At 34.2% G+C, this 16,635-nt stretch overlaps 1 protein-coding gene across 2 annotated transcripts in view; it reads right to left on the reverse strand.

Annotated features, from left to right (window-relative positions):
* Positions 1–1,077: 1,077 nt before the first annotated feature.
* Atad2 (ATPase family AAA domain containing 2) overlaps positions 1,078–16,635 on the reverse strand; it is a 58,931-nt gene continuing 43,373 nt past the window's right edge. For both annotated transcript variants that reach the window (XM_076835608.2, XM_076835607.2), the window contains 9 exons: positions 14,084–14,219; positions 12,754–12,950; positions 12,066–12,225; positions 9,784–9,906; positions 9,544–9,687; positions 6,491–6,886; positions 4,556–4,689; positions 2,373–2,501; positions 1,078–1,727 (listed from right to left, as the gene is read on the reverse strand). In XM_076835608.2, coding sequence (XP_076691723.2) covers positions 1,683–1,727; positions 2,373–2,501; positions 4,556–4,689; positions 6,491–6,886; positions 9,544–9,687; positions 9,784–9,906; positions 12,066–12,225; positions 12,754–12,950; positions 14,084–14,219 — 1,464 coding nt within the window. In that variant the 3' untranslated portion in view covers positions 1,078–1,682. The remainder of the gene's footprint in view (positions 1,728–2,372; positions 2,502–4,555; positions 4,690–6,490; positions 6,887–9,543; positions 9,688–9,783; positions 9,907–12,065; positions 12,226–12,753; positions 12,951–14,083; positions 14,220–16,635) is intronic.

Below are 16,635 nucleotides of genomic sequence, written 5' to 3' on the forward strand. Positions count from 1 at the left end.
GTGTTGCCCAGGTTTCTCTCCAACTCACAGGCTTACGTGATCCTCTTACCTCAGCTTCCTGAGTAGCTGGTGCTACAGGCAGGTGCTACCATTTTGGACAGATCAACAGTATTTTAAATTATGCACAGTAATATATGAAAGAATAGCTTTCTTCGTGTTTAGTACTGAATTATCTTTAATGTTTTAAAATACTGAAGAAACAGACAGATTTGGCAAGGACTTTTCACTTTTTAATTTATTGCACAAACTATACACACAAAATGAAATCCTAGAACTAAAAGATGCACCTGGAAAAGTTACAATAAACTTCAATAAAAATATGTATATGTGTATCTCCAGCAACACACACATATTTAAATATTCTCAGTGATTAGCATTTCTTTATCTACTAATTAAAGTATCTAACAAAAGTTTTTCTGCCCTATGCTCAGGGGCCCTCCACGACTGAACTATATCTCCAACCCTTCTTTAAAATTTTTAATTTTGACTCAGGTTCTCATCAGGTTGCCCAGGTTGGCCCCCAATTTGCAATCCTCCTGTCTTGGCCTCCCAAATAGATGGGATTACAGGTGTGTGCCACCATGCCTGGATAACTTACTTTGTTTTAGAGTACTTTAAATATCCAGAAAACAGTTAACAAGAGGCAGCTCAATTTTGAACTGTATTAAAATTCAGAATCTTGGGCTGGGAACATAGCTCAGTGGTAGAACTTATGCCAGAAATGCACAACGGCCTGGATTCATCCAGTACCACTCACCACCACCACCACCAAAAATCTAACATCTCTAATTGGAAGATTACTCTTCTTTTCTCCCATTGAACAGGGTTTAACAGAAACTATTTTATAAACTAACACTAGAATACTCATCTTCCAAAAAACGAATATGTATGGAGGTAAATAGTTTGAGCTTTAAGAAAGAAATGTATTTTTTGGTATCAGAAATATAAAATTTATATTTATATTCATATATTTGTACATAAAGGTATCTATAGAATATAAACTAAACGCAATTGTAGAAATATATAAAGCTTTCAAATATAAAAACTTTATGCTATCAAAAAAAATGTTCATCAGGTAGTTATTAATACATTTGTTATGTATATAATCATAAAACTAAACAAAAATATTTAAAATCTTTATTTATTAACTCAAATTAGAATTATCAAAATGCTATTCTAAAAAACAATAATTTTGATAGTCAAGTACAGAATCGTGGAGCAGCCTCCTTGCAAACAATGACTTGAGCTAAATGAACAATTGGGCAAAAAAAGCTAAAAGTAGAGAAGGGAAAACATAAAAAGAAAACAAATATAATAAGAAGCAAAGAAACAATGGATACTTTTCTAGTCTGATACAATAAACTATTTTTTAGGAAAGGTAAAAGTGCTTAATACAAAAAATTTCCATGTCACTATTTTAAGTGCCATAAAATGTATCAAAATAACTTTATTAAGAGTTGGCCAAACTTCAACTATTACTATTATTACAGTGCTTTGTTCAAACAAACTTCCAATATTCATTGGTTATCTTACACATGTACATAAATAGGAAAATTAAATATTTAACTATTTTAATCTTTTTCTTAAAGATGCAAAATGAAATCTTGCATCTGGACATGCAGATATGTCAAAAGTCTATTAAATAAGAACTGAATATAAAAAAAATACTTGATATGATGACATCATGATCTGGAACAACTGAAGTTTTCTACCTCTTGCTCCATTTTCTATATAAAGGGTAGGAAGGAAAAACAGTAAGTTTCAATACGAAAAAAGCTAAAACAATTTCATTGTTATTATTTTCAAACTCTTGAGATATTAATAACCACGTAATATCTGATAGTGTTATTAAAAATTTAATTTAGTATATAAAACTGTCACAAACTATTTTCATGGATTGGACTTCATGATTTAAATAAATGCCTTTGAAATGAGTCTAAGACAAGTTCATCTGACGTTATATTCAAAAATTACATGTAAGTACTATAAGATTGAGACAAGTAAATCTATCTTTAAATATCTTAAAAGGAGCCACATAACTTCATTAAAATACAACAAAATGTAATTTTCAGTTTTACTGATACTAAATTCATTGTTTATTGTTAAAAATAGTTAAATTCTTACAACCTGTTTAAAAAAAAAAGATGGCTAAAGATTTTACTTAAGAGAGAATTTTAATATTTATTTTTTAGTTTTTGGCAGACACAACATCTTTGTTTGTATGTGGTGCTGAGGATCGAACCTGGGCTGCATGCATGCCAGGCGAGCGCGCTACTGCTTGAGCCACATCCCCAGCCTCAAATCTTTAGCCATCTTATATATGGATTATATAACAAAAGGGCATTAAAAAAAACTTTGACTCAACAGTTTACCTGGATAAGTGTTGTTTTATCATAGTCTCTGCGATGCTGATAAATACACTGGCTGATTACTGCATACAAATTTTCCAGTTGAAATATATTGTACTCTTGACTTTTTTTAATGACAGTCTTCAAAAGATTCTAAATAAAAATATAAGTGTTTACATATAGGAGACATATTCTGAGATGAGATATTTAATTCTGAAGATTTTGGGAATTGTTATCATACAAGTCAGAGAAGGCAGATCAAGGTTTTTGAGAGATGGTAGCCTCTGGCACTGAAATTTGGCTGTATAACTCTATCACAATTCTGTGGTTCTGACCTTTACCCTGGGCAACTCCTATTCTATAGCTAAGGCTGCCAATTTCAATTCTAGTCATAAACCTCTACAGACATGTTTAAAAATTACCTCAAATTAATAATAATAGGAAAAAAGGTAACATTTTTGCAGCATATTTTATGGCAGTATAAGTACATCATAATTAATTCCATTATGAGAACCTAAACAAACAACCTATGTAAATGGTGACTGTTTTAACACTTTGGGGGATTGAAATGGTAGACTCACTGGATTTCTTTAATTCTTCAAGTGTGGTCCTACCAGGCTATGCCGTTATAATTAAGTAAATAAAAACTAACTGAAAAGGTCTTAAGTAATGGTCATAACAACAAGGTACGGGAACAATGATGTAGATAAGTATATAAAAAAAAAAAAACCCACAAAACTATAAATCAACACATTAGTCATCTTCAACCAATGTTTTCATTCAAAATATTCTATAATAAATTTATTTCTCATAAAGGTCATCATTTATTGCATGTCTAATAGATACACTGTATTATCAAACAATCCTTTTGGTGGAGTTATGTTACCAAAAAAAGTATGAATTGAAATAATCCCAATAAATGGCTGTCTGCAATTGAGTCTAAATGATATACCTATATGCAGAATAGAACAGTTATAAAATTTATGAAAATTAACTAGAACAATAATTGCTACTCATAACCCCAAACAACATGGTGAACTATACAAAATTCCTATTTTCATGTACATGAGATTTAGAAATGCTTTAATTTCACATATTTTTAAAGATATTTTTAATACAGACAAGATTTTTCCTTGGAGAAAGGGCTCCAGGAATGTATCACTGCTTCCTTCTCTAATAAGTAGAGAAATCAAGTTCTTAGAAGGTTTGCTATACTCAAAAGGGCTTTCCTGAGCTAATTATTACCTGCAGATTCACCTTGTACTTACAGCATCTTTGATATGTGCATATAGTTTAATACAACATAAAATCTCAATGTCCTCAGAGTTGAAATGTGGCCAAAATAATACATTAAGTTGGAACTGGGATGCACTTTTTTTTTTTTTTTGGGTCTTTTGAAGGGAAAGAGCAATAAACCAGCCTTATTTCAGATGTTAAGGCAACTGCAACCCACCCAGTTGTTAGTTGGGGAGGTAGGACTGCTGTTTTGGAATGTCAAGATAAAGCATTTGAGAGATATGATCACTCTTACAAAAGTGATGGTTAGGGTCTGAGGTTGTAGCTCAGTGGTGGAGCGCTTGCCTAGCACACGTGAGGTACTGGGTTTGATCCTCAGCACCACGTAAAAATAAATAAAAAACAAAGGTATAGAAAAAAAGTGATGGCCAATCCAAGAGTACAAAAAGGTAGGGAAAATAGTAAAGGTAAACTCTGAAAAACTCATAAAGAAGCTGAAGGTAAGGGTAGTTTAAGGACACACAGTAAAGGAAAGAGGGTTATCAATGGCATCAAATGTTACAGATGGGCAGGAAGAATTCAATTTAACAACAGCAAATATTATTCACCATGAGGATGTCATTTTATTAGAGCAGTGAATATGAAAACCCAATTGAGGGGAATAGATAGGGCAAAAGAAACAACAATGAATAACCTGAAATTATATCAGAATTTGGTAGTTGGAAAGGAAAAGAGCTGTAGCTAAATCAAAGAAAAGGTTTTAGTGGCTGGGCGCTGTGCTGCGCACCTGTTTCTAAATAAAATACAAAACAGGGCTGAGGATATGGCCCAGTGGCCTAGTGTTCCTGAGTTCAATCCCCTGTATCCAAAAAAGAAAAGGTTTTAGTTTCCCATGCTAATTCCTATTAGCCAGCTACTAGTCTACAATCTAGCATTTGGGGATTATTATGCACAATGAAAGGATTACATACTTTTAATCGCTCATGGTCCACAACAAGAGTCGGGGTAGGCTGAGAGAGAATTGCCAAAGCCTTTTCAACACTGATGAGCTGCTGTTGCTCTACTTGGGAACGTCTAGCTCGAGTCATTCGCAGCACACACATTTCTAGAATGAAAAAGTAAACAACTATTATTTGATCCACAGACATAATAATGCCTTAGATAAATATTGGATAGAGTAAATACACTATCTTCTGCTTGGGCACAGATATTTAAGAACTGGGAGGGACCTCAATAATCTAAAACAGGGATCTTAAACTACTACTCATGGGTCAAATTTAGCCTGCCACTGTAAATAAAAGTTTATTAAGCCAAAGCCATGCCCATTTTTTCCTACTATCAATGTCATTTTCCCAGAAGAGTTGAACAGTTGTGACCCAGAGATCAAGAGATCTCTACATAGCCTATAAAGTATTTATTAACTGGTATCAGGCTCTTTAAAAGTTTGCTGATCCTTGATCCAGAAAAATATACTCATTGATAGATGAGAAAAATGAGATCAAGAGTTTCGTGAAAAGACTTTTTTTTTTTTTTTTAAGGCCATATACCTAATTATTTTAAAAGTTAGCACAAGACCTAGATGTCCCGATACATAATATAAGCAAGTACCTTTTCCTTTGAATAGTGGCCTTTTAAAAAAATATGTTAGAAAAAAAAAAAAAACAACTTTGACCCAAAGCAAAATATTAAATTATATAACCCAAAGATTTAACATTTAAAGTACTCATATTAGGGATGGGGGATGTAGCTCAGGGTAGAGGAGTTGGCTAGCACATAAAAAGCCCTGGGTTTGATCCCAGCACCACATACAAAAAAATATCCTTGTCCACTGTTTCTATAATTACTCATATTAGAACTCATACTGAGGAAGCTCTTCAAAAGTAATAACCTTCTGTGTATAAGTCACTAATAAAAACCTTAATCCTATTACCTTAGTCAATTCTTGTTTTTGACCAAAATAAATTTTGACCCTTAACAAATTTTGGTTTTGTATCACTAAATGTTTAGGTTTCCAAAAAAATCAAACAAATCTACTGCCAAAAGCTCAAGAAGATTCAAGTGAAGACAATTCTAAATGGAAAATTTGGGAAGAACCATCAGAATAAATATAAATAATCTTGGTCTTTACAATAAGATAGAAAATGATGAGTATGGGTAAGAGTTATTTTATAACACTCTGAAAGAATCTTAGGAAAGTGCTCATCTTGCTTAAATGAAAGGGGTTCCTGACAGGATTTTAAAGCTGCATAGTCAGGCCTTGAGCTACATGCTTCAAATGAATTATTATTTTAAAAAAATATTTTTAAGGTATAGTTGGATACAATGCCTTTATTTTTTAAAAAATATTTATTTTTTAGTTTTAGGTGGATACAATACCTTTATTTTTACATTTATGTGGTGAAGTTCGAACCCAGTGCCTCGTGCATGCTAAGCGAGCGCTCTACCACTAAGCCACAACCCCAGCCCCCACACAAATGCCTTTATTTTATTTACTTATTTTTATGTGATGCTGAGGATTGAACCCAGGGCCTCATAGGTGCTAGGCAAGTGTTCTACCGCTAAGCTACAACCCCAGCCCCTGAATTAATTTTTTTGAACCTCAAAATATCTTACTACCCAGCAATTATCTACCCCAATTTTTCAGAGAAGCAATCAAATAAACAAAAAGTGTGCTGTTCCATGTCAAAGCTATCCTATAAGTAATAGACTGGAGGCTCAAATCCATGTCTGTTTGCTGTCAAAGTGCAGTAAAGACAGCATTTTTCTGTTAGCAGCTCAAAGGCAAGTAAAGACAGTATTTTTCTAACTAGCTTAATACCTGTACTATGAAAGACAAACAAAAAGCAATTGATATGTAACCGTCTGAGTAGGAACTTTGGGTGAAACATCTATTAATTGAGACTTACCTTTTCCCTCATTTTCATCAGAAATGCCTATTATCTGAGAGTTAGAAGGATCTCCATTGCAAACAACCTTATCTTTTCTCAATTCTGTAGATGGTGTAGCATTCTTAGATTCTTCAAGTTCTTTCTCAATATTGTAAGTACTTGAATTATTATTTCCAAATTCTCTTTTGCTTTCAGAGGCACTTTGCTGTTTCTCATTTTCTTCTATAGAAGACTCTCCTGTGTTTCCAGTCTCGTTATGATCTACACTTGTATCTTGAGTTTCCTCTATATCACTCTCAATTTTGTCATCTATAGCATTGTGGATATCATCCTTTGCCTGAGAAATCTTCCTTCTCTTTGTTATAGTGCCTAAGTACCACTTTGACTTTTTGCGAATTTTTCTCTTTAATTGAGCTTCAAAGAATAATTAAAAAAAAAGATAAAAGAACATTTAAAAAATTTTCTAATTTTAAGAAATGAAGAGAAACAACAACAACAACAAACCCACTGAGATGTTGTATGGTCTATAAAAAGTGGAGTACCGTGATAAGGTAGAGAAGTGTACAAGACCTAATCATAAGTGACCTGTCAGAAAGTCTAAGAAGTTTAGATTTTATCCTGAATCTATTAAGAATCTTGAATAAGTTTAAGGAGGGCAATGACATGACTCTCTGATATTATATATATATTAATTCATTGAAATTTCACTTTAACTCAATGAAGTTTGCTATATTTTTACAGATGAAGAAGCTGAAGTACAGAGAGGTTAAGTATTTTTCTAGACTAGATGCAGTATAATCACACTGTAATTGTCCAGGGGAGAAGAGATAAAAATTAGGTAGTAGAAATGATAAAGGAAAAATGGAGAATAAATTTGAAAGGTATTAGGGAAGTAGATTTCCTAGGACTTAGACGTTATCAAATGTTGGGAGGCAATAAAGATGCAGGAATTAAAAGTGACCCACAGAACTGGGTACAGTAGCACATGCCCAGTGACAGGGGTGGGGTGGGGGTGGGGTGAGACAGGAGGATCCAAGTTCAAGAGCAGTCTCAGCAACTTAGCAAGACTCTAAGCAACTTGGTAAGATCTTGTCTCTAAATAAAAAATAAAAAGGGCTCAGGATGTGCGTAGTGGTTAAGCAACACTGGGTTAAATCCCAGTAGCCAAAAACAAAAAACAAAACAACAAAAAAAGAAAATCCAAACAAGGGCTGGGATTGTGGCTCAGCGGTAGAGCACTCGCCTAGCATGGGTGGGACCTGGGTTCGATTTTCAGCACAACATAAAAATAAAGGCATTATGTTGTGTCCATCTAAACCTTAAAAAAAAGTATTTAAAAAAAATGAGTTTAATAAATCTCTTAAAAAAAAGAGAGAAAAGAAAAAGAAAATCCAAACAAAACAAAACAAAAAAACAACCCCAAGAGTAAATGTTGTCCAGTGATAACATACTCACCAAAATGTATATGGAAAAGATAGGATTATTTACATTTTAGATGGAAGTAAGTGATAAGGAGTCCAGAATTGGATACATGTATACCACATCAAGTTTAGAAAAGCAAATTTATAAGGGCTACACAGGTTTGTTTAGCTTGAGCTTCTAACATATAACAAGCATACATAAAGTACTCAAATATCCACAAACAGAATAAACCCATGTGACTGGTGCCTGCAATCTCAGTGGCTCGAGGCAGAAGGATCACAGGTCTGAAGCCAATCTCAGCAACTTAGCAAGACTTAGCAATTTAGTGAGACCCTGTCTCAAAATACAAAATAAAAAGGGCTAGGGGGCTGGGGTTGTAGCTCAGTGGTGGAGTGCTTGCCTAGCATGCATGAGGCACTGGATTCGATCCTCAACACCACATAAATATAAATAAAAGATATTGTGTCTACCTAAAACTAAAAAATAAATTTAAAAAGGGTGTGTGTGGGGGACTGGGGATGTGCTTTAGTGGTTAAATGCTCTTGGGTTCAATTCCTGGAACCAAAAAAAGAAGAAACATATCCATGTAACTAGCACTCGGATCAATTAACAGAATATGTGTCACCATTCCAGTTATACTCATTTTAGTTAAAGCACCCTAGGGTAAACAGTATCTTGAGTCCTAACACAATGAACTAATTTTGCCCATTTCTGAATATGAATATATATGTTTCTTAAAATCTGTGTCTAAAAGTTTAGGAGAGTCATCTGTACTGTTGAAACAGTTGAGGTTTAATCATTTTGTTACATAATAATCCATATATTTTCATTATCCTGTAGATAGGCATTTGAGTTATTTCTAGGATTGCTTCTTTGAACATTCTTGTATCTTTGGTAGAAGTAACATACATAATCCTATGGGATACACACTAGGGATTGACCACTTTAAGGGAAGGGAGCCAATTCCACGCCTTCAATTTCTATAAATGACTTGCTTAAAGTAGATATGACTGAGAGCCTTCTGGTAGTGGAAGTCTCTTGCTGATACTCCATTTTTATTCTCTTTCCCATTGCCAACCATTTAACAAAGAAGAGCTTACTCTGTATTTCAAATCAATTTCCCTCTGGTGGACAAACCCTCAACACAATAAGAGAAGGTCCTAACTCCAGTAAAACACACATGTGCACATGTGAAATCTAACAAGAAATTATGAGGTCAACATCTGGGAAAGCAAATGATATAGAGAGAGGCTAAAAAACTGAGCAGGGCCTAACATTCATAGGGCTTAATGAACAAAAAGTGGAGTTAAAAACCAGTCAAAGAGGTGAGCCTCAAAAAACCTCACAGACTTCTGGTTGGTGTCCTATGGAGTTACAGTCCAAGAATAAAAGGGAACAAAAACAGAAAACAGACCAGATTAATAGTAAATCAGTTGCAAATCAAGTTAATTCACAAGGAGATGGTGAAATTGGATTTTAAGTAGTATATTGTAAAACTGGATTTAAAACAAGAATGTGAAGTTGCCTTAATATTAGTAAAGCCAATATAATTTCCTGTATTAATAAATAAAACCAAGGAGAAAGTAAACAGCTTTAGAAGCTTATAAAGGTTTCAATTGCATAAATGAAAATTACCTGAGAGTACTTACCAGGTGTGCTGCAAGCTACAGGAATACTGGATGCCTTTAGCTTTTCATTTTGCTCTACATCTGATCTTTTATCACCAGCAAGAGTGGAATTTTGCTTTGGCATCACGTGGTAGTAAGATGGAGCATATTTGGAGGAGCTACAACCTTATAAACAAATGAAATTTCAAAAAATTTCCAGATTTCAAAATTACATGAAGGATTAATTAAACGTCTTTTTCTGGTGTCAAATCATTTTCCTACCTCTTTTCTTTCTAGATTCTTGAATTTCTTCACAAAGCTGCTCAAAGTCTTCATCAAGTTCTTCTTTAATGATTGCATAGGCAGTATCTCTTAAAGCACAGGCTCTATGCCTAATAAGACGATCTGAGAATTGAATGATAACAAATTCTTAAATTTTCCCATTTAAAAAAAAAAAAAGCAAAACAAAAATCTCAACATTTTTGGCTTAGGACCTATTATTTTATTTATTTATTTATTTATTTATTTTTTATTGGTTGTTCAAAACATTATAAAGCTCTTGACATATCATATTTCATACATTAGATTCAAGATGTTTATGAACTCCCAATTTTACCCCAAATACAGATTGCAGAATCACATAGGTTACACATCCACATTTTTACATAATGCCCTATTAGTGATTGTTGTATTCTGCTACCTTTCCTATCCTCTACTATCCCCCCTCCCCTCCCCTCCCATCTTCTCTCTCTACCCCATCTACTGTAATTCATTTCTCTCCTTGTTAATTTTCCCATTCCCCTCACAACCTCTTATATGTAATTTTGTATAACAATGAGGGTCTCCCTCCATTACCTTGCAATTTCCTTTTTTTCCTCCCTTTCCCTCCCACCTCATGTATCTGTTTGTGTTAATCTTTTCTTCCTGCTCTTCCTCCCTGCTCTGTTCTTAGTTGCTCTCATTATATCAAGGAAGACATTTGGTATTTGTTTTTTAGGGATTGGCTAGCTTCACTAAGCATAATCTGCTCTAGTGCCATCCATTTCCCTGCAAATTCCATGATTTTGTCATTTTTTAGTGTTGCATAATACTCCATGGTGTATAAATGCCACATTTTGAAATAGCAACTCTAACTCAGGAAACACTGAAACAGAAATTCTAAGCTCAGAGTATAAGCACCATAAACTTGACTAAGCTTTGAGGCAGAAGGCAGAAAGCAGAATACAAGGTACTTGACTTGAACTGCCAGGATCAAAATTTCTCCCAGGGCAATAGGCTACACTATTCCCTTTATGAACGATAGGAATAACGTTATAAAGAATATTGTCTCAGCCTTCTAATGTGGCTTTTGGGCCTGAAAAAAGGGCAATCTGTGCAGTGCTTCCCAAATTATGGTTTCTGGATCCATCATCATCATCACATTGTAACTTGTTAGAAATGCAAACACTTAGGCCCATATCCTATATATACTTAAACAATCAAAAACCACCCAGGTGAAGGTACCCATCAATCTGTATGTTAAGAAGTCGTTTAGGAGACTGTGATGCCCACTAAAGTTTGAACAATACTGGTGTAAAATAATTTTTAGAGTGCCACAAGAGACACGGAAGCAGCAGCAATATGACTGCAGTGAAAGAGAAAAGCCCCCCACCTCCAGCGTAACTTCTTCCTACAATTGGGGGTTTCCCAGCTTGCTAGCTTGTTCCCCCCTACTTACCTCCAAGATCTGAACTACAAGGAAAAGCCTAAGGATGGCAGGGTAGATGATTGAAAGAGGAAGAAGAGTGAGCTTTCCAATTATATAGGGAACTATCAGTAGTTTTCTATACCAAAGAATTTATTATGAGCACCACCAATTAGAATTCTGACAGACATCTACAGTTTGACAGATCCACATTTGGATAAAGAAAACATGGGGCCTAGATTTTTAAAAATATTACTGTCAATAAGTATTATACCATGCTACTTTTCAAATAAAAATTAAAAGAGCTTTAAAAAGATATTTTGAAATCTATTTTATTCTAAAGTATTTTTCTACTTTGAGAAAGAAAACTGATGCAAAAAATAAAAAGGCAATTTTGTTGTCTCATTAGAGGATATATAGCAGGTAATTATTAAGTGCATTCAAATTCTGTGGGGGGGGGGGGGGTTGGGGATATAGCTCAGTGGTAAAATGCTTGCCTAGCAGACACAAAGCCCCAGTCAATCCCCAGACAGCAAAGAAACTCCCTCAATCTATCTCTGCTCTTTCTGGCAGTTGTGACCTTGAGCAATGTTTTTAACGTTTCTAAACCTCACCTTCTTCAATTATAGAATGGTGTAAATCCATGGTGAGGATTAAATGGCATTTTGAATGTAAAAAATTTATAATATAGTGGCAGCTCGGGAGGCGAAGAAAGGAGGATCCCAAGTTCAAAGCCAGCCTCAGCAATTTAACACACCTGGGTTCAATCCCCAGTACCAAAAACCAAATAATAAATAAAATACAAATATAAATAGCATCTGACAACTCTTGGTAACTGTTAGTAGCCCCACCCTCTTAAAAAGAATTCACTAATGCTCACCTCCAGGATCTCTATCTGGATTATATTCTAAAGCATTACTACAGATTAAATCAATATCTCTCAAATAGTCCTTCACGGTCAGATACTTGTGTAGATCGATTTTACTGATTACAGATGAAAGGTCCATTGGTTGCTTAATTACTGTGATATAATCAGGAACCTAAAATTCAAGCAAATGAAGAAATCACTAAATTAACTCTAAACAGAGTTTTCTCTTCTCAGCAAGGTGATACAGGGGACAGAAAATAAGACATAAGAGTAATACACTAATGTGATGAAACCTTTGACTCCAAGGCTGGCTGTGTTTGTACTTACTCCTATTCTCAGGCAATGATATTCCCCAGTAACACCCTATACCTCTTTATTCATCCAACCATCATTCATACTTCAATGACAACTTAAGATCTTACTCTTCAGTTCACTTTCACCCTTGTAGGTCACAGCAATAGTTGGCATTTAGACATTTTTCAAATTGTTTTCAGAACATTTGGGTTGGATGAAAAAAGTTAACTGCCTGTTTTCTGCAGAAAAATGTATAACAGCCCTTAAAAGTCTTTGTGCTTATAATACTTAGTATATGTTTCCACATAGAGATGACAAGTACAGGGTGTAGCAGGAGACTAAATGAATGCCACACAATGAAGCATTATAGAGTAGAAAACATTTGGTCCAAAGATCCAACTAATACCTCATCAGGGTCAACAGGCTTGGTAAATACTCGGAATCGTTTATCAATAGCAAGCCTATGTGTGACGTTTCTTAAGAAAATTCTCAGTTCTCTAAATGTATCTTCTTCTTGTTCTTCAAGTCGTTTCACTTCATCTGCTGTCAATGGTCTTGGCTCAGGTGGTGGTGCTACTGGGAGTACCTCCAAGGCCTGCAAAACTTCACAGGAATGGAAGATTTTAGTTACTACTCCTTTACAATACTGATGGTGACAAATAATTCAGTGCAAGTGGTGCCAGGCTTTGGGGAGTTATCTTTCTTACATCTGTCAGGAATCTAGGAATTTGGAATACAAAAGTATGCCATAATCTCTACTATATCTTCTTTAGAATAACTGGTAATTTGCAATGCTAATTTGTAAAAGTCATTATCAATGTTCCATTTGAAGATAATTTAAGAGGCTATTAAATGAACTTTGAAAAAGCATTATTTCCCAAGAATAATATTCTAACTATAAAAAATCTGATTAGCTTATAATATTAATAAGTTAAATTTTGAACTTATGAAATATATTTCATATATAACAAAAGTTTAAACAGGTAAACAATGAATACTTGGGATTAAAAAAAAAAGGTTTGCCCCCAATAAGCTGGCAATTTATTAAAGAAGTAAGAGACATAATTACATTATTGTAATGTTGTATTAGTGGTATAAAAAAAGAACAATTAATTTTGCCTAGATAAATTAGGGAAGGTCTAATAACAACAACAACGTGTAGCTCTATAGACTGAAATGAGACAGAAGCATTACTAACATTAAGCATGAGTGAAATAATGAATAGGCAGGAATATATTTTGTGTATAGTTTCAAGACAAGATGTTTTATAACAAGAAAAGGTAGTGGTATATGTGGGGAGGAACATTAGTACCAGAAATGAACTCTGAAGCAGACTGGGTATATATACTATGGAACACCCTGGAGGCTTAAGAACTTTAGTTCATTTTAGCAGGTAGATTTTTTTTTTTGGTACCAGGAATTGAACTCAGGGGCACTTGACCACAGAGCCACATCCCCAGCCCTATTTTGTATTTTATTTAGAGACAGGGTCTCACTGAGTTGCTTAGAATCTCATTTTTGCTGAGGCTGGCTTTGAATTTGAGATCCTCCTGCCTCAGCCTCTCAAATGGCTGGGATTACAGGTGTATGCCACCTCACCTGGCTAAAAACAGGTTTTTAAGCAGTAGATCCATCAATTTCATGACTGAGATTTTGAGCTTGAGCTATTAGATAGACATCAATGACCATTAATTGATTTTATTCCCACTTTCTCAAAATTATAAATTAACTCTAACCTGCTTTCTTTTTTGATACAGGAGGCTTAGCAGCTTGTTTTAAGATTAAATCTTCAAAAAATGCTCTCCGTTCTTCTTTACCTGGTAACTGGACATTAAAAATCTCTCCATAATCATGGATAAATAATTCTTGCACCTTAAAAAGAAAATAAACGCAATATATACAAAATATACATATATGCACCATATACAATGCACGTAATGATTGTTTAATACCCATTTTAGTTAAAACTTAAGTATAAAAATGATTTTTTAAAACAAGTCGTTCCAATTATACTGAATTTATGTATAAACCGTGTTTGCAACAGATTAGGAACTAAGAAACACAGGATCTTCTTTAAAATTCAAGAATCCAAACTACAATTTATATAGTAACTGACATGATAATATTTTAAAAGTTCTAGTGAAATCAATTAATTTACTTTCACAACTCAAAGTGAGAACTAAGAATTGAGTGGTTGTTTACTAAGAATAAAGGCTAAAAAATAACAAGTGTTGGTGAGGACATGGAAACTTATGTATTGAAGGATACAAATGGTATAACCACTATGGAGAAGAATATGATAGTTTCTCATAAAGTTAAAACAGAATTATGATATGACCCAACAATTCCCCTAGGGATATATATTAAAAAAATATTCCAACAGACACTTGTACACCAATAATCATAAGAGCATTATCATCTGTAAAACCAAGAGGTGGAGATAACCCAAAATGTCCACCATCAGATAAATGGAATAACAGAACATATACAATGTAATATTATTCATCCTTAATAATTTGGACACATGGTACAACATAGACAAACCTTGAAAACATTATACTAAGTGAATTAAGACAGAAACAGATAAATATTGTATTTGATATTCTACTTATATAAACTACCTAGAATAAATAAATAAAGTATGAGAAAAATAGAGGCAGAAAGTATAACAAGTTACCAGGGGTACAGAAAGGAAGGAATGAGGACTTTAAAAGGTACGGTTTCTACTTGAGATGATGAAAAATTACCAAGTATGTGAATTTATCATTATACCAATGTTTTAAACACCATGCAAACCAATTTTGTCAAAGGTATGGAAAAAAATGCTTAATAAATTCATTAAAGAAAAAAAAAATACAAGCCAGGCATGGTGGCACATGCCCATAGTTCCAGCTATCTGGGAGGCTGAGACAGGAGGATCGTTTGAGCCAAGTTTGGGGCTCACCTGGGCAACACAATGAGTTCCATTTTTAAATATAAATAAATAACATAAAAGAGGAAAATGCTAGCATTACTTAAAAATAAATACAGACACCTATAACATATTATATGCTCTGTAGATATACAGGTAGAAAAAAGTCCCTGACGTCAATGCACTGTAATGTCTAGTAGGATAGTCAAACAGATTAAAATTTAATGGCAGATAAGGATTAAAATAAAGCAGGGAAATAGACAAGTGAATAATATGCAGAAAAACTACTATTATAATTGAGAAAGCCTGATCAAGGAAGACGTCAGAGATGATATTTAAGCAGAGACCTGAGAAAAATAAAGGACCATATCATGCAAATAGGAGAGTATTCCGGGCAGAAAAATCATATATTTTGTTCACTATGTGAGTGTTCCAATTGGCAAATACATGGAGGATAATTTGGTACTGTAAAAAAATTTAAGTGTAAATACTTTCACTTAGCCATAATTATTCCACTTCTATGAATTGATGCTAAAAACAAACAAACAAAATCCCACATTGTAATGCTCATGCAAATTAAAATGCAAGAATATTCACCCAAAGTTAAATTTTAAAAACTCCAGATATTAGTCAAAATACATATCAACAGGAATCTAGATTAATATGCCATAGTACATCAAGAAAATGAAAAAGCCATGCAGCTTTTTTGCAGGTAGAGGACGGACAAGGGATTTAACCCAGGGATACTTTTTACCCACTGAGATATATCTCAGCCCTTTTTATTTTTATGTATACATACACATATAAATTTTAGTTTTAGGTGGAAAAAATGCCTTTATTTTGTTATTTTTACATAATGCTGAGGATCAAAACCAGTGCCTCATACATGCCAGGCGAGCGCTCTATCACTGAGCCCCAGCTCCAGCCCTTTTAATTTTTTTGAGACAGGCTCTCACTAAGTTGCTTAGGGCCTGGCTAAATTGTTGAGGTATGCTTTGAATTTATGATCCTCCTGCCTTAGCTATGCTTACAGATGTGTGCTACTCATTGTGTCCAGCCCCATAATCCCAGTTACTAAGGAGGTTGAGGCAGCAGGATCACAGGTTCAAGTCCAGTCTAGCATGTAGCAAGACCTGATCTTAAAATAAAACCTGTCAGGGCGGTGATGCATGAATCAGGAGGCTTAAATAGGAGTATTGCGATTCCAAAGCCAGCGTCAGCAATAGCAAAGGTGCTAAGTAACTCAGTGAGACCCTGTCTCTAAATAAAATACAAATTAGGGCTGGGGATTTGGCTCAGTGGTTGAGTGCCCCTGAGTTCAATCGCTGGTACCAAATAAATAAATAAATAAAACAAAACTCAAGATTAGGCATGTAG

The sequence above is a fragment of the Callospermophilus lateralis genome, chromosome 16 (genome assembly GCF_048772815.1).
Source record: "Callospermophilus lateralis isolate mCalLat2 chromosome 16, mCalLat2.hap1, whole genome shotgun sequence".
In the NCBI taxonomy this organism is placed as follows: Eukaryota; Metazoa; Chordata; class Mammalia; order Rodentia; family Sciuridae; genus Callospermophilus; species Callospermophilus lateralis.